Here is a 24462-nt window from a genome sequence, read left to right as displayed (position 1 = left end):
AACTCTGTATTATTAAAACTAAGTATTAATAGGCCTGAAACTCACATAACAGAAAAGGATTCTGAGCAGAGGACAGATAACACAAAAGATAAAAGCAAACAAAAAAACATAACACATAGAAAAGGAGAACTGGACAGATGTTACTAGGTCATCTTTTTCTTATCTTTATAAATTACCTAACCTAATTCAAACTAAGTTCATGACTTCCGTATAAAGTGATTTGAGGTTGGGTTGGAGGGGAGAGAGAACAAAATAGGTTCCCTAGACCTTTCCTAGTGCACAGAACTGGCTTTCTGTCTGTCTCAAGGATTTAAAATGTCCCTGTTTTGCATCAGGACATAGAAGGTAGCAGAGTCTGAAATTTCTGACTCTTTAGGCTCAGAAAAGTCAATACTGGGTTAATGACTATTCTGAAATAAGCAGCCTTCTCACATGTAACTTTCTGTCAGTGATTAACCTGTTAGGCAAATCCTATTTCATTAAAGTATCCTACATGACAGACAATTTTTTCTCCAAACACTTCTTTACTTACGCTGCCATTTCTACTCTCCTACAACCATCCTAGTTCATGCCTTCATCATTCTTCATTTGCATTATTCTACAGCTTCCTAACTAGTCTTCCTAATGTCATGCTTTCCACTCAGCCCTCTACCAAATCACTTTCTAAATATACTGCTCTCATCACATTGTCCCCTCCTTAAGTTATCAATGATGCCACACTATTCACACAATAATATAAAGCTCCTTCATCTGGAATTCAAAGCTCCTTAGAAAGTAGTCAATACCCTTCCCTTTTGAACCTTTCTCCCCAGTACTTCCGAGGAAGACTGATAAAGGAGTGACTCAACTCTAGCCCACGCACTGCACTATTATCCTCTAACACTCTCTGTTCACTTCCACCATGCTGTCATCTGGTTCTTTATGGGTATCAGTCTCAAGAGAATCCACATTTCCAAAGAAGAGAAATTCTGTACTACTCCATCATCTAAAAATTTTAAGCATAGTACCACATTCAAAAAGATACTCAGTAAACAGTGACTAGGTTCATCATTAAATGTTCTTAAATATTTAAATTCAGTCTGGCAAAATTTGATCACGTTAACAAATAAACTCAATTTAGATTCAGAATAGTTACAAACTATTTCTGAAAAATTCTGGAATGTAAACAGTCTTACCAATGCAGACATCAATCTTTCCTTTAATTGCAGCTTCATGGAGAGGAGTATAATTCCAATTATCACGAGCATTTGGGTCTGCACCATGTCGCAAAAGGAGGTTGACCACTTCAGCATGACCAAAAGAGCAGGCATTATGAAGAGGGATAAGCCCCCCATCATCACGAGCTTGGACGTTCGCGCCATTCTGAAGCAAATATTCAACTACATCTTTCCGACCAAAACCTAGAAGAAAATAAATTATCCACATTTAAGTTCTCCAAAGAAAATATATCAAGATAGAAGCAATAAATACACATCATACTAAAGTGTTTTTGGATGCAAAACATTAACAAATACAAAAATTCATTGTTGAAATACATCACTAACTAATCTTAATGAGAAAGCCAAAGGTAGTACTCAAAGGAAGTACAAAGGTAGTATGCATTAGGCAGTACTATTACTAACTTCAGAGGAAGGTTATGTAATTAATGACTGAAAGCCTGAAGTTCAAATGTTTACCACTCTACAATAGCATCCCTAACTGCAAATAACGAGTTCTGCGTATTTTATATGCATACATTTTCAAGTATTCAGAGTATATACTAACCAACTCTTGCTAGACTCCCTTTCCCACATCCCATCTCATAAAACGTTTCTACTGAATTGGGGGACCATGAGAAAGTAACAGAAAGTTTGTACTGAAGACAAAGAGAGGTGATACCTGGCAAAAGTGTGACATGAGGTATCTTTGAAGGAGCACCTAGTCTGCCACTTGCGCAACACAAGCAACTCTGCCTATAAGAGGCCTCCTTTAACAACCCACGCGACTTCCCCCCGGAACAAACAAACCCAAAGAAGTCTGACAGCTCATTTATATTGGTTTACAGGTTTAGTACCAATGAGTTTCAATCTCTTACATACAATAGCACCTAAAATCTTTTTACAATTAATTGTTAAAGGACAAGGACTTCACATATATATTAAAGCAGATGGGAAGAATATATGAGTATTGGGGGAGAGAGAGAGAAGACCGTTTCACTCATCTGAAATTTTACCAGAATATTCTTACAACCATCAAGACTATAAGACCAAAATGGAGTTGAAAGAGAAAGCAAAAACATATAATCTTTCCAAGGGGTACATCTGGGACTGGCCTGGCTGTAGCTGAGGGAAGAGTTAGATGACTGTAGAGATAAACTGTTTTGTTTATCTAAATTTTGCTAAGCTCTATGTCAGAGACATGGGTATCTTTGATTCCCCCTATTCTCAATCTCTGATTCTTCCTATCCTCAGTTCAGTCGCTCAGATGTGTCTGACTCTTTGCAACCCCATGAACCGCAGCACGCCAGACCTCCCTGTCCATCACCAACTCCCAGAGTCCACCCAAACCCATGTCCATAGAGTCGGTGATGCTATCCAACCATCTCATCCTCTGTCGTCCCCTTCTCCTGCCCTCAATCCTTCCCAGCATTAGAGTCTTTTCCAATGAGTCAGCTCTCCGCATCAGGTGGCCAAAGTATTGGAGTTTCAGCTTCAACATCAGTCCTTCCAATGAATACTCAGGACTGATCTCCTATCCTCAAAGAGCTTACGGTTTACGATGTGGAAAACAGTTAGAACTAATAATTTCAGTATATTGTAACTCATAAAAGAGGTATATATAAAATGCTACTAGAGCTCAAAGAAGAGACTATCTAAATTAATGGAAAGCAGAGAACAGGAAGGACAACCCCAGAGAAGAGTCCAGTGATGACACCTGAGCTGAAGGCTTACATTAAAAATGAAGAGATCACTAGGAGAATGAAGAGAGAAGAAAGGTGAGAAGGGAAGAGAGGTTAGGAGAAAAGGGGGAGTGGGAAGAAGCTAAACAAGGAAAGAGCATGGCAATTCAAGCAGAAGAAACAAAATGTACACAAGTGTGAAAGAGCAAATCACTCACAGTAGCTAGGACACAGAATGCCCAAGCAGGCAGAAGTCAAAAAAGGAAGAGTCTTTTAAGCCACACTAAGGTGGTATCTGGATTTTGTCCCACAGACTATAGTGTTTCTCAAGCTGCTTTCAGGCAATAGATTTAAAGGAAATCTTTTTTTGCCTAGGAAAAAAACTGAGACATAATTAACATGTAAGGTTTTATTAGTTTCAGGTGTATAACATAATGATATGATCTGTATATACTGCATGCATGCATGCATACTAAGTCGCTTCAGTCATGTCCAACTCTGTGCAACCCCATGGACAGCAGCCCACCAGGCTCCTCTGTCCATGGAATTCTCCAGGCAAGAGTACTGCAGTGGGTTGCCATTTCCTTCTTCATGTACATACTGTAAAATGAACACAACAGATCTAGTTAACATTACCACCACATATAGGTATTTTTCCTTGTGATGAGATCTCCTCTTAGCAACTTTCAAATATATAATGCAGTACTACTGACTACAGTCTTCATGCCGTGTATTGCACCCCCAGGCCTTAACTTCACATAGCTAACAGCTGGAAGTCTACCCATGCTATTGCAAATGGCAAGGTATCAGTTTTCCCAGCTGAATTATATTCCATCGTGTATATATACCGCAATTTCTTTCTCCATTCATACCTTGACAGGCACTTAGGTTTTGTCCCCATGTCTCAGCTTTTGTAACTAATGTTGCAACGGCACTATTTACAATAGCCAAGACATGGAAGCAACTTAAATGTCCATGGACAGAGGAATGGATAAGACAAATATCAGGTATCACGTCTATCTAAAACATGGTATGACAGTGGAAGACAGAGGAGTCTGGAGTGCTACACAGTTCACTGGGGTTGCAAGAATTGGACACAATTTAGCGATAGAACAACAGCAAAAATATGATACACATGAACTTATTTACAAGACAGAAACAGACTCACAAAGAAAACAATGTATGGTTACCAAAAGGGAACTGAGGGATCAGTAAATTAGGAGCTTGGGGTTAGCAGATACAAACTAATATTTATAAAATAGATAATTATCAGGGACCTATTATATAGCACAGGGACTATATTCAATGTCTTGTAATAAATTATAATGGAAAAACTATGAAAAAGAATTTATACACATACACACAAAACCGAATCACTGTGCAGTACACCAGAAACTAGCACAACACTATAAATTAACTATACTTGAATTTTAAAAAATACGAAGAAAAGAAAAAATGCTGCAGTGAATATGGAGGTGCATAAGCCTTTCTGAGTTAACACTTCTAATGAAATCTTATATAAAATCCCAGTATGTGTCTTGTTTGTTGCAAAAATACCCAATGCCTGGTACACAGCTGGCACTCACAGAGTTGCAAATTAACTGAATTCAATTTAAAGTACTATTCAGAAGAATCTGCCTTCTTCTCCTTTACAAAGACCCAAACGGAATTATTCCTCTACTTCAGAGGCATCTCAAAGAAATAGTATGAAAAACACCGCTGTAAAATATGAATGGTCACTGAAGACAAGCAAATTGCCTAATAAATATATTTTAAAACCTTGTTTTGCATCTGCCTTTTAAAAAAGCAATAATATCCTACAAATCAACTCCGATAGCCACACATTTTACTGATTGCCAAGTATCAAAATTAAACTAGTTTTAGGGCATCACCGGAGAAGGCAATGGCACCCCACTCCAGCACTCTTGCCTGGAAAATCCCATGGATGGAGGAGCCTGGTAGGCTGCAGTCCATGGGGTTGCTAAGAGTTGGACACGACTGAGCGACTTCACTTTCACTTTTCACTTTCATGCATTGGAGAAGGAAATGGCAACCCACTCGTGTTTTTGCCTGGAGAATCCCAGGGACGGGGGAGCCACGTGGGCTGCCGTCCATGGGGTCGCACAGAGTTGGACACTACTGAAGCGACTTAGCAGCAGCAGCAGCAGGGCATCACCAATGCAATGGACATGAACTTGGGCAAACTGGGAGGCGGTGAGGGACAGGAAAGCCTGGCGTGCTGCAGTCCATGGGGTCGCAAAGACCGTGACTGGGCAACTGAACAAAAAAAAACCAATCAATTTTAAAACTAGTTCCTTTCTCATGAATCTTCTTCCAGGTCTGCTGACATATTGAATGCAACACCTTGACGGCATCATCCTTTAGGGTTTTGAAGAGTTCTGCTGGAATTCCGTCGCATCCATTAGCTTTATTAACAGCAGTGCTTCTTAAGGCCCACTCGACTGCACTGTCCAGAATGTCTTGCTCTGGGTGGCTGACCACACCATCGTAGTATCTGGTTCATTTAAATCTTTTTTGTGCAGTTCTTCCACGTATTCTTTCCATCTCTTCAGCATCTACTAGGTCTCTACCGTTTCTGTCCTTTACTTTGCCCATCTTTGGGTAAAACGTTCCCTTGGTATCTCCCGTTTTCCTGACGAGCTCTCCAGTCTTTCTTCTTCTGTTGTTTTCTTTTAGTTGTATACACTGTTCATTGAAGAAGGCCTTCTTGTCTCTCCATGCTGTTCTTTGGAAATCTGCGTTTAGTTGGATATACCTTTCTCTTTCTCCCTTGTTTTTTTCTCTTTTCTTCAGCTATCTGCAAGGCCTCCTCAGATAGCCACTTTGCCTTTTTGCTTATCTTTTTCTTTGGGATGGTTTTGCTTGCTGCCTCCTGTACAGCATTACGGACCTCCATCCATAGTTCTTCAGCCACTACTTACAAGTTCTAATCCCTCGAATCTATTCATTACCTCCACTGCTGGAAGACCCAGCAGTGGCCACAGGATTGGAAAAGGTCAATCCTCATCCTAATTCCCGAAAAAGGGCAGTACCAAAGAATGCACTCACCATCAGACAATTGCACTCATCTCCCATGTTAGCAAGGTCATGCTTAAACTCTTGCATGCTAGGCTTCAGCATTATGCAAACCAAGAACTTCCAGATATCCACGCTGGGTTTAGAAAAGGAAGAGGAACCAGAGATCAAATTGCCAACATTCACTAGATCACAGAGAAAGCTAGGCAATTTCCAGACCAACATCTACCTCTATTTCATCGACTGCGCCAAAGCCTTTGACTGTGTGGATTGTAATAAACTGTGAAAAGCTCTTAAAGAGATAGGAATACCAGACCATCTCACCTGTCTCCTGAGAAACCTGTATGTGAGTCAAGAAGCAACAGTTAGAACCCTATATGGAACATGACTGGTTCAAAATCGAAAAAGGAGTATGACAGAGCTATCTGCTGTCGCTCTGTTTGTTTAATCGATATGCTGAACACGTCATGTGAAATGCCAGGCTGGATGAGTTACAAGCTGCAATCAAGATAGGCGGGAGAAACATCAACAACATCAGATATGTGGATGATACCACTCTAATGGCAGAAAGTGAAGAGGAACTACAGAGCCTCTTGATGAGGGTGAAGGAGGAGAGTGAAAGAGTCGGCTTAAAATTAAATATTAAAAGAACTAAGATCATGGCATCTGGTCCCATTACTTCATGGCAAATAGAGGGGGGAAGAGGTGGAAGCAGTGACAGATTTCCTTATCTTGAGCTCTAAAATCACTGTGGATGGTGACTGCAGCCATGAAATCAGAAGACGTTTGCCTCTTGGCAGGAAAGCTATGACAAACCTAGACAGTGTGCTGAAAAGCAGAGACGTTACTCTGCCAACAAAGGGCTGGACAGTCAAGGCTATGGTCTTCCCAGTGGTCACATATGGTTGTGGGAGTTGAATAGTAAGGAAGGCAGAGTGCCAAATAATTGATCCTTCCAACTTTGGTGCTGGAGACTACTCAAGAGTCCCTTGGACAGCAAGGAGATAAAACCAACCTTAAGGGAAATGAACCCTGAATACTCGCTGGAAGGACTGATGTTAAACCTGAAACTCCAGTATTTTGGTCATCTGATGGGAACAGCTGACTCATTGGAAAAGTCCCTGATGCTGGGAAAGATTGAGGGCGGAAAGATAAGAGGGCATCAGAGGATGAGATGGCTGGCTGGATGGCATCACCGATGCAATAGACATGAGCTTGGGCAAATTTCGGGCGATGCTGAGGGACAGGGAGGCCTGGTGTTGCAAAGTATTGGACATGGCTGGGTGACTGAACAACAACAATCAAAATTAAACTAGTTTCTTTCTCATTAATAGTTGGTTGTTTCTAATCTTTTCCTACTACATACAATGTTGCCAGGAGTAACTAAAGAGAAGAGAAAACTGACAGTATCTTGCAACTTCTTTAATTTGGGGAAAGAAGATGACAATCGGATATCCAAAATATAAAGGAAAACAGGATGTTTCCTAAGATAAGATTATTTGGTTTTGGAAATGCTTAAATACTTTTGGACATCTGTTTGAGGAACAAATGTCCAATAAGTAGAAGGTTCTGTGTATTTCTAACTAAGGAAATTAGTATCAACTAACAACTGACACTTTGAAGTCTTGACCGTAAAGATGGTGTTCAAAGCCAGGCAAGGAAATGAAGCTGACTAGAGGGCGCTAGTTTTCTGTTTTGTTGAAAGAAGTATGTTTCTTAGCAAAGATCAATCCCTTCTCATCTTACACTTTCTCACCTTCTCAAGTCCTTTCTCACCTTCTCAGGGTATTCCCATCCACATCAATCTCTCCCTCTCCACCAGATCATTCCCAACAGTATGTAAACATGTTCTTCATGTTCCTTTTTATTAAAAATATTCTCCTTGAATTCACATGTCCATTTCTCTGCTCCCTGAATATTCAAACCTCTAGGAAAGTGAAAGTGAAGTCGCTAAGTTGTATCCAACTCTTTGGGACACCATGGACTGTAGCCTACCAGGCTCCTCCATCCGTGGGATTTTCCAGGCAAGAGTACTGGAGTGAGTTGCCATTTCCTTCTCCAGGGGATCTTCCCGACCCAAGGATCGAACCCAGGTCTCCCGCATTGTAGGCAGATGCTTTACCATCTGAACCACCAGGGAAACCCTACAGACTGTCCCCAATTCTCTATTTCACATTTACTCCTCTTCCAAATGCAGTCTGGCTTCTTCTTTATGACTGCTTTCATCGAGGCCACCTACAACCTCCATGTTGCCAAACCCAAAGGACACATGTCTGTTCTCATTTGACTAGATCTCTCAGCAACATTTGGCAACTGACTCGACAAATGACTAATCCCTCTCTTGTGAAAAGTATCTCTGAGTTTCCATGACATCACACCTCTCTGGTTTTCTTGCCTCATCTGTTCATTTAACAAACGATCAGGGAGGGATTTCCCTGGTAGTCCAGTGGTTAAGACTTCACTTTCCAATGCAGGGGGTGCAAGTTTGATCCCTGGTTGGGGAGCTTAGATCCCACAAGCCTTGAAGCCAAACAAAAACAAAATGAAAAACAAAAACAATATTGGGACAAATTCAATCAAGACTTAAACAAAAAAAGAAACCAAATGATCAGGGAATCAACCATGTGATGACATTTTTGGGGGTGCCTCTGACTTACTAGTGTACTGCTGCTGCTGCTAAGTCGCTTCAGTCGTGTCCGATTCTGTGCGACCCCATAGACAGCAGCCCACCAGGCTCCCCCATCCCTGGGATTCTCCAGGCAAGAACACCGGAGTGGGTTGCCATTTCCTTCTCCAATGCATGAAAGTGAAAAGAGAAAGTGAAGTCGATCAGCTGTGTCTGACTCTTAGCGACCCCATGGACTGCAGCCCACCAGGCTCCTCTGTCCTTGGGATTTTCCAGGAAAGAGTACTGGAGTGGGGTGCCATTGCCTTCTCCGTACTAGTGCACAGAACAGACCAAATATCTGCCTTTGAGGAACTTCCATGGAGGTGGTGGAGATGAACAATAAATGCACAAAGTAAGTATGTTAGAATGTAATTAGAAAAAGAGGAGAATAAGAAGTGATCAGGGATTCCCTTGTGGCTCAGTGGTAAAGAATCAGACTGTCAGTGCAGAAGACACAAGTCAATCCCTGATCCAGAAGGTCCCACACGCTGTGGAGCAACTAAGCCCATGTGCCACAACCATTGAGCCTGTGCTCTAGAGCACAGAAGCTGCAACTACTGGAGCCCAAGGGCCCTGGAGCCCGTGCTCTGCAAACAGTCACCGCAATAAGAAGCCTGAAAAAAAAAGAAGCCTGAGTATCACAACTAGAGAAAGGCCCGAGCAGCAACGAAGATCCAGCCAAAAAAAAAAGGGGGGGGGGGTCAGAGTGTGTATATGGAGGGGGTCATCAAGTAGAACAGTGAGGTCACCACAGGCCTTGCTGAGATGGTGACATCTGACCCAAGACTTGAAGGAGAGAGAACTAGCCCTACTGACCGACAGTCAGAAGGCTAGAATAAATGGAGCTGAATGAGAAAGGGGTAGCAGAATAGGAGGTGAGGTTAGAAGTAACGAGGACCAGTCACAGAGGCTTGAGGATTACAGAATTCATTGTAAGAATTCTGGCTTTTTTACTGTGAGGAAGAAGGGAGTGTCATCGTAGGATTCTGAGTTGGTAAATTACATGACATGACGTATCTGCAAAGTACCTTCTGGCTGTTGGGTTGAGACAAGATTTAAGGGGGTTCAGGTTAGAAACCAATGAAAGATCATTGTAGTTTGGACATAATGTGGTGGCACCTGTCAGAGTATTAAGTGGCAGATTCTGGGCACTCTGAAGGTAAAGCCACTATAGTTTGCTCTCAGATTGGATGTGGGTAAGGGTGAGAGGGTGAGGAGGTTAAGAGAAGGTAGGGGCAAGGGAGGAGTCACGGCTGACTCCAAGGTTTTTGGACTAAGGAATGGAGGAGTGGGGTTAGCATCAACTGAGACAGGAATGTGGCAGCAGATGAGAAATGTCAAGTTTCGGACATGTCCTTAGGGGCTTCTTGCTTATTCCACCTGATTTTTAAATGCTGGGGTTCCTCAAGACTCAGTTCTCTTCCCTCTTTTCCCCTCATCTTCTCCTATGGCTTTAAATACCACCTAGATACATGAAGGCAATGGCACCCCACTCCAGTACTCTTGCCTGGAAAATCCCATGGCTGGAGGGCCTGGTGGGCTGTAGTCCATGGGGTCGCTAAGAGTTGGACACGACAGAGTGACTTCACTTTCACTTTAGATACATGACCTGCAAATTGAAATCTCCAGTCTAGATTTTTCACCTAAATTCCAGACTGTTTACTAGACATATCTCCACCTGGGTATTTCAAAGGCATCTCAAACTCAACACGTTCCCTAACTTCTTTTCATTCCACTGACACTGCCCAACCACCACCCACCCACCCCCGCCCCTGGCCACTGTCTCCAGCCTGAACCACTGCAAAAGTCTCCTTAATTGGGCCTCAAATTTTCACGTCCCCAGCAATCTTTTAAAAACAATCCTCATATCATACCCCCATTTAAAGTAATTCATTGGCTTCTCACTGACACTCTTAGAATAAAATTCAATCATGCTACCATGGCCTACAAGGCTGCTGCCTGAACTGGCCATTACCTACTTCTCTAACCTCATTTCAAACCACTTTTCCCTTTCTGAACCATGATTCCCTTTCTTTCAGTTCATCAAGTGTGCCAGCCTTACTTTAGTACATGCTGCCTGTCTGCTTGGCCTCCTCCTCCCTTGTTCTTTGCATTTCTATTCACTGTCTAATGTCTCCACCTTAAAGAGGCCATCCCTGATCATTCTATCTAAAGCGGTCCATTCTGCACAGTCATACTATCAATTCAGTTGGTTTCCCCCTCTCCTCCATTAGAACTCAAGCTCCAGAAAATACACAGGGGTTTTCGTCTTTGCTATTCACAGCAGTATCCTCTGGTACTTATTAAAACATATAATTACTGTTCAGTACCAATCTCCTGAACTCCATAACAGGAGGGTCAACATCTATCTTAATCCATCCCTACTTCCCCAGTGTCCTGCACACTGCCTGGCACACAGCAACAAAAAAAATTGTTTATATTTGCTGAAAAAATACATCATGGTACGAGGAAAGGAGACTGAGAAGTAAACTTAGAAAGACTAGCACTGCAAAAGCCAAGAGGGAAAGTTTCCAGGAAGAAAGGTCTCTGACCCAAATATTCCTTATCACAGCCTGGGCACTGCTGATCACACTGTCCTCCCAAGTGAGCCGCCCCCAGCTGCCCCAATCTGCCGAAATCTGCTATTTCGGCCACGCAGCATCCACCTGGAAGAAAAGCTTTTATTAAAGACTTCAGTTGGAGAGTAAGAGAAAAAGAATCAGAATAAAGAAAAGTTAGTAAAGGTATCTCTTTCTGTGCAAAGTTACTTGGTGTACTCAAGGACCTTGAGAAGGATCACTATTTCTTCAGTGGTAATGTTGTCTGAAGTAGTCAAAACGGTGACTCACAGAGTAACTTCCCAAAAAAGGGGTGTGAAGTGGGCACAGAAATAGCTATAGCAGAACATCTAGTTGTTTTATGTGGTAGTGTCAGGAAGCTATCTGTTACAAAGGATTAGTGATCAAGCTGAACAAAGGTCAAGACTAGCCTTTTGTTAAAATACCACTGAGAAAAGAAGACGGTTGTTTCTAACCAGAGTTAACGAGAGAATCAATACTGATGTGTTTGATTAAATACTGAAATTGAAGTTTTAGCTAGGGAGGAGATATGAGGAGAAAGGGTTAAGGTGATTTTATCTACATAATTACCAACAGTCCAAGACACGGATGAGGACTTTCACCTCAACAACTGTATCAACATGATTTCCTAGCCATTAAGAGGTCTGAAACCCATTTGGAGACTGAGAGAGATCAGCATGTTTTCCAATCACAGTGTAAGGACTACAATATGTATATAGAGGTCATGCTGCTATTCTGAGAATAGATAAAGAGTCTGAGATTTAGAGTGTTGGAAGTCACTTCTTGACATGAAAGGAATTATTCAGAAGGGGTCAGTAGGGAGCTATTTCAAATTTTAAAATCTACTTTTGGAAGTTTGGTGAAATCTCTGGATTTAAGTGGCTCCCCAAACTCTAAGAGCTAATCCCTGACACAATCCCCATTCTTACAGTCTCAAGAATAATTCAAAGCATTTCTGTTATGTACTCATTTTTTGAAGAAAAAACAGTTTTACAAAGTATGTTCTGATCATGCTCTCACTGGCCAGGTAAAACATGAATACGCATATCCTTAGAATCGATACCCAGCTCCATTATCCTAAGGATCTCTTTACAAAGGAATCAGAAGCCTACAGTCAGTGGTTCTGGCTGCTCAGGATACACTGTGATTTTATTTTACAATTATGTAATAGCACTCATCTTCAAACTTGAAAATCCTGATGAAATCATACACTGAGTTTGAATACACTATACAGCCCCGACAGTGAAACCAAACAGGCTTACTTGGAAACTAAATTTGCTGATCAATAAAATGGCCGGCAAGATGTCCTGTTCATTTCTGTTCACTGGACAAGGCTAGTACTGGTTATATAGGAGGACTTGATAAACATTTATTTAGTGTATAGCTGATACTTTGGCTGGAACAGTAAGCAAACAACCTCCACAGAAAATATGAAGTTAATGATTTGTGACAACTAAGAAAGTAGTCTATTCAATTTCCCTTTTGTTTCATTACCATCCAGATGCCATCAGTTTCTGCAGTCCAGGAACTGTCTTGCCAACCATGACTACTGTTAACAGTATCATATTTTCCTGCTATACTGGAAACATGCTTTCATCTGAATGGTTTCCAAAAAGTTGTGAAGCACTGGAAGTTGCTACAGAGAAACCAACTTAGACTCTTAGGAAGTTTCATTGAGAGCCCCCATCTCCCCCTTTTTACAGCCTGAAGATAGAATGAGCCACTGATGATGCAGCTGGTCCAATATGCAATGACAGTATGTGTTGCCAACCCAAGGCGTCACACAGAGCTTTGTCAGAAGGAAACATTAAAAAACAGAAAATATCAACAAATGCCACGAAAGAGAGAAGGCTCCTGCGATCCAGAAGATGCGAATGTTTAATCAAGCAGCCTTCAGCTTGACTTACACAGCCAGGACTCTTGTCAGATTTTTTAAAGGCTATCATTTTATACTTCTCACTTACTATTATTAGATTGGTTCAAATTAATTGCAGTTTTACATTGTTGATTTTTGCCATTTGATAGTGGAATATATTCTTAAATAAATGTGGCTATGTTATACATTGTTTTAATGCACATTTCTTCTTTTATGTTTTTTTGCTAATGACTTACTACTTGCTGGTTATTTTATATTTACTTTAGACTATAGAAATGATGTTAGACAAAAAAATAATTTGAGTAATTTTTTTATTCAAGTTCAACACGGGTTTGGGTCATAAAGCAGTGGGGACAACTCAAAACATCAACAATGCCTTCGGCCCAAGAACTACAGTGCAGTGGTGGTTCAAGAAGTTTTGCTGAGACCAGGGCCTTGAAGATGAGGAGCACAGTGGCCAGCCATCAGAAGTTGACAACGACCAAGTAAGAGCAATCATCGAAGCTGATCCTTTTACAACTACACAAGAAGCTGCCAAACAACTCAACGTCAATCACTCTACGGTTGTTTGGTATTTGAAGCAAATCGGAAAGATGAAAAAAAAAAGTGGGTGCCTCATGAGCTGACTGCAAATAAAAAAGAAAAAAACAACCCATCATTGTGAGGAGTTTTCTTCTCTTATTCTACTCAAAAACAAAGAACCATTTCTCAATCAGACTGAAAAAGTGGGATTTTATATAAAAACCAGAAATGACCAGCTCAGTGACTGGACTGAGAAGCAGCTCCAAAGCACTTCCCAAAGCCAAACTTGTACCCCCCCAAAAAAGTCATGGTCACTGTTTCATGGTCTGCTGCCCATCTAATCCACTACAGCTTTCTGAAACCATTACATCTGGGAAGTATGCTCAACAAATCAATGAGATGCACCAAAAACTGCAATGCCTGCAGCCGGCACTGGTCAACAGAAAGGGTGCAATTCTTCTCCATGACAGCATCCGACTGCACCTCACACAACCAACGCTTCAAAAGTTGAATGAATTGGGCTACAAAGTTTTGCCTCATCCGCCATATCCACCTGATCTCTCGCCAACTGATTACCACTTCTTCAAGCATCTCAACAACTTTTTGCAGGGAAAACACTTCCACAATCAGTAGGAAGCAGAAAATGCTTTCCAAAAGCTCATCAAAACCCTAAGTATGGATTTTTACACTACAGGAATAAACTTATTTCTCATTGGCAAAAATGTGTTGATTGTAATGGTTCCTATTTTTATTAATAGACATGTGTTTGAGCCTAGTTATGATGATTTAAATTTCATGGCCCAAAACCACAATTACTTTTGTACCCACCCAATAACTTAACTTTACTAAGATCCAGAAAGAAGTACTTCCTGCATGTATTTGTTGAGAATGAGGAATATACAGGAGAAGGCTTTGTCTAGTTCAACTTGGGACAAATAGTCTGGTCAGAGTAGGAGAAACTTTGGAAAGGATCCCATGGCCTCTGGGGTGATGAAAGTCCGACAATCTGAATGCAGAAATATTGAAACAAGCACTCCAAACTGGTTGCTACTGAAGTCTACTGCCTATCTCTAAATCCACCAACAGCTGAGGAAAAAGATGTAACTCAAGTCTTGATAATATACTATAACAAGAGATCTGGTAGTAAAAAAAAAAAAAAAAAAATTCTTAAGTCTTAAATAGACTGGTCTTTGATACAGGGGTTTTCTACTGATACAGGATTTAATTATCCTCCACAGCAAAAAACAATCCTGAAAACAGTCTATAATTCTAGCCCTACGTAAGAAATGGGGGTACTTTTTGTGGATCTCCCATAATTATGATGTTGGCCTACAGCCAAAAGAGGGAAATGCTTTTGAAACTTTAATGGAGGGCTTCCATAGCACCACTTTGGGAAAGGGTATCAGTGATAATCACACAAGCTATTACATCTTTGGCAGCTGAAAGTAAAAGGGTCAGTTGCTCAGTGTGTCTGACTCTCTACAACCCCGTGGACTGTAGCCTGCCAGGCTCCTCTGTCCACGGAATTTTCCAGGCAAGAATACTGGAGTGGGTAGCCGTTCCCTTCTCCAGAGGATCTTCCCGCCCCAGGGATCGAACCTGGGTCTCCTGCATTGCAGGCGGATTCTTTACCATCTGAGCCACCAAGGAAGCCCCTGGGCAGCTACGTTATTAACATCTTCAATTGGATAAATCATTTCACTTTCTTATACAAGTCAGATTCTGACCTACCAGTCCAACTGCCTTCCCTATACAGAAATCCTTTCCACACCTCTCAAAGGTGCCAATTCAACCACTGTACGGAGACTCCCAGCCAATCCCACAGTTGAGTAGACTGTTAAAGGCAGTCTGACTCCGCGTAACCTTTCACCTACTAGCCCCTAGCTTTGACTGCAAAGGCCACACAAGTCATATCCTCTCACTTTGTGTACTTGACTTCTTCCACATATGTGGATGGCAACATTGTTTAGCCTTAGTATTCTTTTCCCTCTAGAATAAGTAGGTTTCCTATAAGTTGATTGTATAATAAATTCCAGGTGCTCTAGTTCACACTTGGTGTGGGAGAGTGGGAAACCTTATATGCAATTCATATACATACTTTATACATAACTGAAGGTAGCAACTGAAGTACATGGCTGAGTAGCATAAATACAGAAAAGTAACATACTAAGTACAAAACAAAAGTTACTTTAACTAGAACTCTAACAATGCAAGTTATTTTTCAACTTGTCTTCTCCAACTACAACTATATACACACATATATATCATCTCTTTCTACCATCTCTATACCTGAATTCTTTGAACTGAATGCTATTTTACATTTTTTTCCCATTGAACAATTCTCTGCACATCTTAAAGAATATTTAAGATTCTCAAGCCAGAGAATTCTGTTCTCCTGTTCTAAGATTCCTGAGAATGCTGTGTATTTCTTTCTTTGGCTATGATGGACAAAAAGATAACCTTCTCCCAAAGATTCTGGCCCTCTTCATTTTTTCAGAAGCAAGTTCAGAGAAGCAATATCCTTTACTGAAACCTGCTTGTTTTCTAGGGGATTATACTGTCAAGAATTTCGGATGTTACTGCTTTTAGCAAAATTAGAGCTGCAGCTTTCCTACCACCAACTTGCCTCTACAAGTTTTGTAATGTGTCACAAAAAACTCATTCACAACCTGTGTGTGTGTGTTGGGGGGAGGGGATAGGTAAGGGGCTGGTGGCAGGGGGATTGAAGAGGAAACTTCTGACTAGCAGTGACTTCTTGAAGCATACTTATTTAAGAAATGGAATCTAGTCTGATAATAGAAAAGTTACTGTTTATCTGATTATTTTTTCCATTTGACACAAGAACTTAACTCCTTTAGGGCTAGCAATTATTCTTTAAATGAACTAAATATTTTAGATGAAAAGACAGACCAAATTCTCTAAACTGTTCTATAGTGATTCATTTTCCTTTGCACCGATCTCTCATTCCTGTTCTTTGGAACTGAAACAAAAAGACAAAATCATACCTACCCATCTCCCATAAAATGTCCAAGTTTTAATTGGCTTAAAAAAAAAAGGGTTCCCCTACAGCTTACCCTGTAATGCACAAAACAGGACACTGCTCGGTCAGGCAGTTACATAATCCCACCTCCACTGAACTTCCAATGACATGCTGACGTGCATGTTAACATAACTGATAACTCACTACCACAGAGAGTTCATAAAATATATTCTCCACATATTAAGAAAAAATGCAGCTGGATGCATTTATTTAAAAATTTGAGTAAGAAGGTTCTCTCTCATTAATCTTAAGTAATAATTCAGATTGAAATTTACAGAGTTAATTAAAGTTTTTTATACACCTGGGTTTAAATGCAGAGCTTTAAAACTCTGATTTAATATAGACCATTAGTAATTTTTATTACTTTCTTTTATACCTCAAATTCTTAATCTTATAACCTGTACCTGATAATTTGGGTAAATTGTGAAGCGTAACTGGTTCCTAAAATAAGTTTTCCATTTCAGTGTGAACAAACCACAAAGTTTTCCACTTCAGTTTGGTAAAAAGTGCTTTGATCTTGGGACAGAGCTCAGGGTGGGATGGTTGGGAGGAAAAAGGTCAATAGGAAGCTAATCCATAACCTTAAGTCTCTAAATATTATTATTTTCAGATATGAACTCATTAATACAACAAATTCTTGAAAGGTAGCAACTAAGATCTTCTTTGGTTATTTTTATCCCACAGATCAAGCAAACAGAATCTGAGTAACACTACCCTTTGGATTATGTATCAGTAGGTTATGACAGTTTCCCAAATCAGTTGCTTAAATGTTGACTACATGGACAAGCAGGACAATTCAAGTTAAGAGACAGCGGTGATCATCAAAATTTTAGGCAAAACTAGCTAAACGTGAGATTAGACTTTAGTATTCTTCTCTTCCCCTTCCACTGCCCACAGGCTGCTTCTAGTTCTCCCACCAATGGTCCTCCAAACCTTCTCCCTTAACAAGTTCCTCAATGGGAACCCAACAAATTTGTAATTGATGGAGAAAGCATACTTTCCAGTAATATTTACATTCTAAATCAGGTACAGGTTAAGACAAACACATTTCCCACTGAAAGCGTAAAAGCAATGCTTGTGAACAAGAAAATCTTTCTTACGTTTCTCGGCTCATCATTACACAGTGCAATCACAATCCTTCCAAGAGAAAAGTATAAATGCTTCATAGAAATAAGCTGTGTCCCATCTCTAGTTTTTATATTCTTCAATTAAATTTAATACACCTATCAAAAATGAACCTAGTAAACACATATAAAAATATGTGTATGTGTAACTCAAACGATCTAAATCTCAGGATGAGGCGAGATTACTTCCAATTTAAAATCTAGACCCAAGCTAGAGTCCCCGCACCATCTTTGTGGCATTATACTACTCTCCATCCCAACTTGTGTCTGGCAGAGACTACCCGCACGCATCCCGCACCCAGCTTAAGTCAGACCTCAGTTCTTCCAAACTTGACTATTTCCAGTTCGTCTCCAGAAACTTGCCTATGACTGCTACCCAGGTAAACCCATTAATGCTAATGTGTCAATGGACCATATAAGCTGATCCTCCTAAATTACATCCCTGCATTTGACAAAAGCCTCAAGAACGTAACACAAAGGATTTTTAAGAGTTATAGTGGAAAGTGCAAGAAAGATAGGTTTGGGAGATAACTGGCCTTTAAAAATCACAAGGTCTACTTCGTCCCCTACTCTTTCTAGCCTGTAGAGGCCTTTTAGGGTAGTAAGACCGGAAGTGGGTACAGGTATTGTCGAAACAAAACAAAGCAAAAAAAAAAAAAACCCCACAACTTCCAGTGACTGTGGCACATTCACCCCCTAAAACCTAGGGGACTCCTCACCTCCCATTCGACGACATCAAGAGAAGCGGGACCGAAGTCCCAGGGGGAAAGGCCGGGGGGGGCGGGGGAAGGAGCACTGTATCTGGATTCGGGCCTGCGAACCCGGGTGCGCAGGTGGGGTCTGGGGCGAGGCAAGGAGGCGCTGGCCTCGCTTACCTGCGGCGAAGTGGAGCGGGGTGGACTTCCTGCCCGCTGTGTCGCGGCTGTTCACCTTCTCGGGCGTCACCAGCCTCTTAACTCGCTCAACGTCCCCGTTGCGGCAAGCCTCGAACAGCTCGCGGGCGGCCGGCTCCACGACCTCGGCAGCAGCGCCCGCGCAGACCGCGCCCCCGCCGGCGCAGCGGCGGCCCGACATTATTCTGGCCGCCGCCGCAGCCAGCAGCAGCGCCAGCAACGGCAGCAGGAGCCCCGGCCCCGCGAGCAGGAGGGCGAGGCCCCCCGGAGGAGACGCGCTCAGGGCCCGGGCCGCTCGGCTCCCTGCTGTCACCGGGCACGGCGCAGTCCCATGGCCGCGCCACCTCGCATCCCTCGATCGGCCTCGCGACCCCCGACTGCCCCGCCAAGGCGGAGGCACCGAGAACCCGCCGTTCGAGCTCAGAAGCGACGCGGCGGCGGAAGCTAGCAAGGCCCCTCCCGCCAGCTCCGCTGAGCCCTGGGAGCGCACGTGACGTCGCGCCGCGCGTGCGCAGTGGTGGTAGGCAGGCCGGACAGGTTTTGGCCAGCAGGCCGCGCGGAGGGGTTTGTGGGAAATGTGAGGCGACAGCCTCTGGCTGCGGGTGGAGTAGGGGCTTCGTCCCACCGCCATCTTTGTGGTGGGTTCTGCTGAAGTTGAATGTTCTGCTTAATGTCTTTATAAAAAAATGGATTCTTAATCTGAATTTCCTTATTGCACAGAAAAGAACCTTTGAAAGTTTCCCCCCAATTTTGGATGTTATTTTGGACTTCTTACTGTGGACATTTTCCATGTTTTCAGCTTCCACAACCCCTTTGTCCTGGGGGTTTCTCCCTGCCACTGTCTCTTTCCTCCCCCGCAAGTGCCGTTTTGTTTTTTGTGAGCCACTTCTCAGAAATGAATGAGTTGCCCCAAGATAATGTGAAGAAAATTAGGAAAGCATTGGAAGTTTGTTCCAATTCTAAATTAATGATTGAGAGGTATGGCTTACATGAATTATTCTTTTCATAGTTAATAGTTTACGACTAAAGGACCCATCCTGAGTCTATATTATGCTGACTTGGCCGAAGTGTGGATATACTGGGTATACACATCGCTGACAAAGTTTAATGAATTGTGATTTCTTTTCTTTTTGCCGTGAAAGCAAGAAAAGCACATAATTAACTCTCACGCCTAAGGTAGTGATACAGCTGTTCATGATCATTCCCTACCCTATGCCCTGGTCTTAAGAAACTTTAAAACTATGGTTACATACATGTGGAAAAGACCCTGAAGCTGGGAAAAATTGAAGCAAAAGGATAAGGTGGCGGCAGAAGATGTGATGGTTAGATAGTATCACCAACTCAGTGGACATAAGTTTGAGCAAACTCCAGGAAATAGTGGAGGACAGAGGAGCCTGTCATGCTGGAGTCCTGGGGTTGCAAAGAGTTGGACAGGCCTTAGCAACTGAACAACAAATGGTTACCTAAACGGGTACATGTGACCCTTGGCATGCAGACAAGCATCTTCCCCACCCCCCCTCTCCCCTGTGTTGTCTTAACTTCTTAACCTGGTTTTTTTTTTTTTGGCAAATTCAGTGTTTGTTTGGGAACATCAACTCACTATTGTGTTAAAAGGTAGAGGTTTTACATGGATGGGGGCATTTTTATAAATGTGTAAATTACATAATTATATATGCACACGATAAGTATAGATTTGAATTATGTTGCATAATGATAAGTATCTGTGAATCCACCTGAAGAACTGGTACACCACCAATGGTATTGAATCTATCGTTTTTCTTCCATCTTTCATCTACTTACCAACTGTATTCCCTAATTTTCTTATTCTCTAGCTATTAATTTGTAGTTATTAATCCCTTACCATGTGGGTATTCCTCAGCAGCACATTGTTCACCTTTACTTGTTCTTGAGCTTTCTCAAAGTATCAGTCTATGAGGTCTTTTTTCACTTGTGATGCTTGTAAGTCTCATGCAGTCGTTATTGTTTTCTAGAGTTGTCTTGTGAGTATACCACAGACTTAGAAGTCCACTGGTCATTTGATTTGTTTCCAAGTTTTGTTGTAAAGTACTGCTACAAACATTTGTATACATTCTCCTGGTACATATGTGCAAGTATTTAAAATGAGAAGTGTTTGAACTTTTTGACCACTATTCATAGCATAAGAAAGGTGATTGCTGTATTCAACCAGTAAACATGCTCACATATATAAAACAAAAGTTTCACGAAATAATGAAGTGATATTTACCTCTTCAGTGTTTACAAAAATGCTAGTTATGACTTCCAGTTAACTGATCACAGAACACACAAATGAGTGGTAACAAAAGGTCTGAAAAATATTGCAGGAGTAGGAATGGACTACCCATGAGAGCAGTCACTCAGTCATAGGCAGCAAATGCTCACTTTACAAAATAAAGCCAAATTGTTTTCCAAAGAGATTGTTTATAATGTACATGGCTACCAGGAGAGTGTAGGAGTTTTTAAAATCTCTGTCTTCATTAACCCTTGGTATTGTAGGACTGGGCTTTACTAAGCTCAGTTGGTAAAGAATCCACCTGCAATACAGGAGACCCTGGTTCAATTCCTGGATCAAGAAGATCCACTGGAGAAGGGATAGACTACCCACCTTAGTATTCTTAGGCTTCGCTTGTGGCTCAGCTAGTAAGAATCCAACTGCAATGCGGGAGACCTGGGTTTGATCCCTGGTTTGGGAAGATCCCCTGGAGAAGGGAAAGGCTACCCACTCCAGTATTCTGGCCTGGAGAATTCTATGGATTGTAAAGTCCATGGGATCACAAAGAGTTGGACATGACTGAGCAACTTTCACTTTCATTGTCTGATTAATTTTTCCATATAGTGTAAGTGGTATCGCAAAGAAATGTTAGTCGTCATTTTTTAAAAATACAGAATTTCTAAATTTCTGTTCACTTCAGTTCAGTCAGTCATGTCCGACTCTTCGCGACCCCATGAATCGCAGCACGCCAGGCCTCCCTGTCCATCACCAGCTCCCAGAGTTCACTCAGACTCACATCCATCGAGTCAGTGAAGCCATCCAGCCATCTTATCCTCTGTCGTCCCCTTCTCCTCCTGCCCCCAATCCCTCCCAGCATCACAGTCTTTTCCAATGAGTCAACTCTTCGCATGAGGTGGCCAAAGTACTGGAGTTTCAGCTTTAGCATCATTCCTTCCAAAGAACACCGATGGCTGATGTCCTTCAGAATGGACTGGTTGGATCTCCTTGTAGTCCAAGGGACTCTCAAGAGTCTTCTCCAACACCACAGTTCAATCCTTCAGCGCTCAGCTTTCTTCACAGTCCAACTCTCACATCCATACATAACCACTGGAAAAACCATAGCCTTGACTAGACGGACCTTTGTTGGCAAAGTAATGTCTCTGCTTTTCAATATGCTATCTTGGTTGGTCATAACTTTTCTTCCAAGGAGTAAGTGTCTTTTAATTTCATGGCTGCAGTCACCATCTGCAGTGATTTTGGAGCCCCAAAACATAAAGTCAGCCACTGTTTCCACTGTTTCCCCATCTATTTGCCATGAAGTGATGGGACCACATGACATGATCTTAGTTTTCTGAATGTTGAGCTTTAAGCCAACTTTTTCACTCTCCTCTTTCACTTTCATCAAGAGGCTCTTTAGTTCTTCTTCACTTTCTGCCATAGTTCAGTTCAGTCGCTCAGTCGTATCCGAATCTTTGCGAACCCATGAATTGCAGCATGCCAGGCCTCCCTGTCCATCACCAACTCCCGGAGTTCACCCAAACTCATGTCCATTGAGTCTGTGATGCTATCCAAACATCTCATGCTCTGTCGTCCCCTTCTCCTCCTGCCTTCAGTCTTTCCCAGCATCAGGGTCTTTTCCAATGAGTCAACTCTTCACATGAGGTGCCAAAGTATTGGAGTTTCATCTTCAGCATCAGTCCTTCCAATGAACACCCAGGACTGGTCTCCTTTAGGATGGACTGGTTGGATCTCCTTACAGTCCAAGGGACTCTCAAGAGTCTTCTCCAACACCACAGTTCAAAAGCATCAATTCAAAAAAAATTTTTTTTTTCGAAAAAAAAAAAAAGCATCAATTCTTTGGCACTCAGCTTTCTTTATGGTCCAATTCTCATATCTGTACATGACCACTGGAAAAACCATAGCCTTGACTAGATGGACCTTTGCTGGCAAAGTAATGTCTCTGCTTTTTAATATGCTATCTTGGTTGGTCATAACTTTCCTTCCAAGGAGTAAGCGTCTTTTAATTTCATGGCTGCAGTCACCATCTGCAGTGACTTTGGAGCTCAAAAAAATAAAGTTTGACACCGTTTCCACTGTTTCCCCATCTATTTCCCATGAAGTGATGGGACCAGATGCCATGATCTTAGTTTTCTGAATGTTGGGCTTTAAGCCAACTTTTTCACTCTCCTCTTTCACTTGCATCAAGAGGCTTTTTAGTTCCTCTTCACTTTCTGCCATAAGGGTGGTGTCATCTGCATATCTGAGGTTATTGATATTTCTCCCGGCAATCCTGATTCCAGCCTGTGCTTCTTCCAGCCCAGCGTTTCTCATGATGTACTCTGCATATATGTTAAATAAGCAAGGTGACAATATACAGCCTTGACGTACTCCTTTTCCTTTTAGGAACCAGTCTGTTGTTTCATGTCCAGTTCTGAGTGTTGCTTCCTAACCTGCATACAGGTTTCTTAAGAGGCAGCTCAGGTGTTCTGGTATTCCCATCTCTTGAAGAATGTTCCACAGTTTATTGTGATCCACACAGTCAAAGGCTTTGGCATAGTCAGTAGAGCAGAAATATATGTTTTTCTGAAACTCCTGCTTTTTCGATGATCCTGCAGATGTTGGCAATTAGATCCCTGGTTCCTCTGCCTTTTCTAAAACTAGCTTGAACATCTGGAAGTTCAAGGTTCATGTATTGCTGAAGCCTGGCTTGGAGAATTTTGAGCATTAGTTAACTAGCATGTGAGAAGAGTGCAATTGTGTGGTAGTTTGAACATTCTTTGGCATTGCCTTTCTTAGGGATTGGAATGAAAACTGACCTTTTCCAGTCCTGTAGCCACTGCTGAGTTTTTCAAATTTGCTGGCATATTGAGTGCAGCATTTCACAGCATCATCTTTTAGGATTTGAAATAGCTCAACTGGAATTCAATCACCTCCACTAGCTTTGTTTGTAGTGATGCTTCCTAAGGCCCACTTGACTTCACATTCCAGGATGTCTGGCTCTAGGTGAGTGATCACACCTTTGTGATTTCACCATGCAGCAGATAATGATGATTATTATGAAACAAACCCAAAAAGCAAAAACCAAAATAAGTGTTAGTGAGGATGTGAAGAATTGGAACACTTGTGCACTGCTGGTGTGTCTGTAAAATGGTGTAACTGCTAAGGAAAACAGTATGACATTTCCTCAAAAATTTTTAAATTGAATTACAATGTGATCCAGGAATTCTACTTCTGGGCCTATGCACAGAAGAACTGACAGCAGGGTCTTGAACAGATATTTACACACCTATGTTCATAGTAGCAATATTCACAATAGCCAAGAGGAGGAAGCAACCGAAATGTCCATGAACAGATGCATGGATAAACAAAATGTGGTATTTATGTACAAGAGAATACAATTCAGCTTTAAAAAAAGGAAACCTGTTATATGCTATGACAGGGATGAACTTTGAGGACATTATGCTAAGTGAAATAAGCCAGTCACAAAAAGACAAAGACTATATGATTTCACTTATACAAGGTATAGTAGTTTGTTAGGGGTGCCATAATAAAATACCACAGAGTGGGTAGCCTAAACCTCAGAAATTTATTTTCTACCCTTTTTGAGGCTGGAAGA

The 24462-nt window shown here is 41.7% G+C and overlaps 1 protein-coding gene across 2 annotated transcripts in view; it reads right to left on the bottom strand.

Annotated features, from left to right (window-relative positions):
* TNKS2 (tankyrase 2) overlaps window positions 1-19080 on the bottom strand; it is a 65387-nt gene extending 46307 nt beyond the window's left edge. Inside the window, exons 1-2 of one of the 2 annotated variants that reach the window (XM_086378554.1) lie at window positions 18599-19080; window positions 1176-1400 (exon numbers count right to left, since the gene is read on the bottom strand). In XM_086378554.1, the coding sequence (XP_086234680.1) occupies window positions 1176-1400; window positions 18599-18797 (424 nt within the window). In that variant the 5' untranslated portion in view covers window positions 18798-19080. The remainder of the gene's footprint in view (window positions 1-1175; window positions 1401-18598) is intronic. The other variant, XM_086378552.1, reaches the window with a different exon arrangement.
* Window positions 19081-24462: the final 5382 nt, after the last annotated feature.

The sequence above is a fragment of the Bos grunniens genome, chromosome 26 (genome assembly GCF_055505025.1).
Source record: "Bos grunniens cultivar Pamir isolate PY7600 chromosome 26, Bosgru_T2T1.0, whole genome shotgun sequence".
Taxonomy (NCBI): Eukaryota; Metazoa; Chordata; class Mammalia; order Artiodactyla; family Bovidae; genus Bos; species Bos grunniens.
The sequence above is the reverse complement of the archived record's forward strand: the minus strand, read 5'-3'. Positions and strand labels throughout refer to the sequence as shown.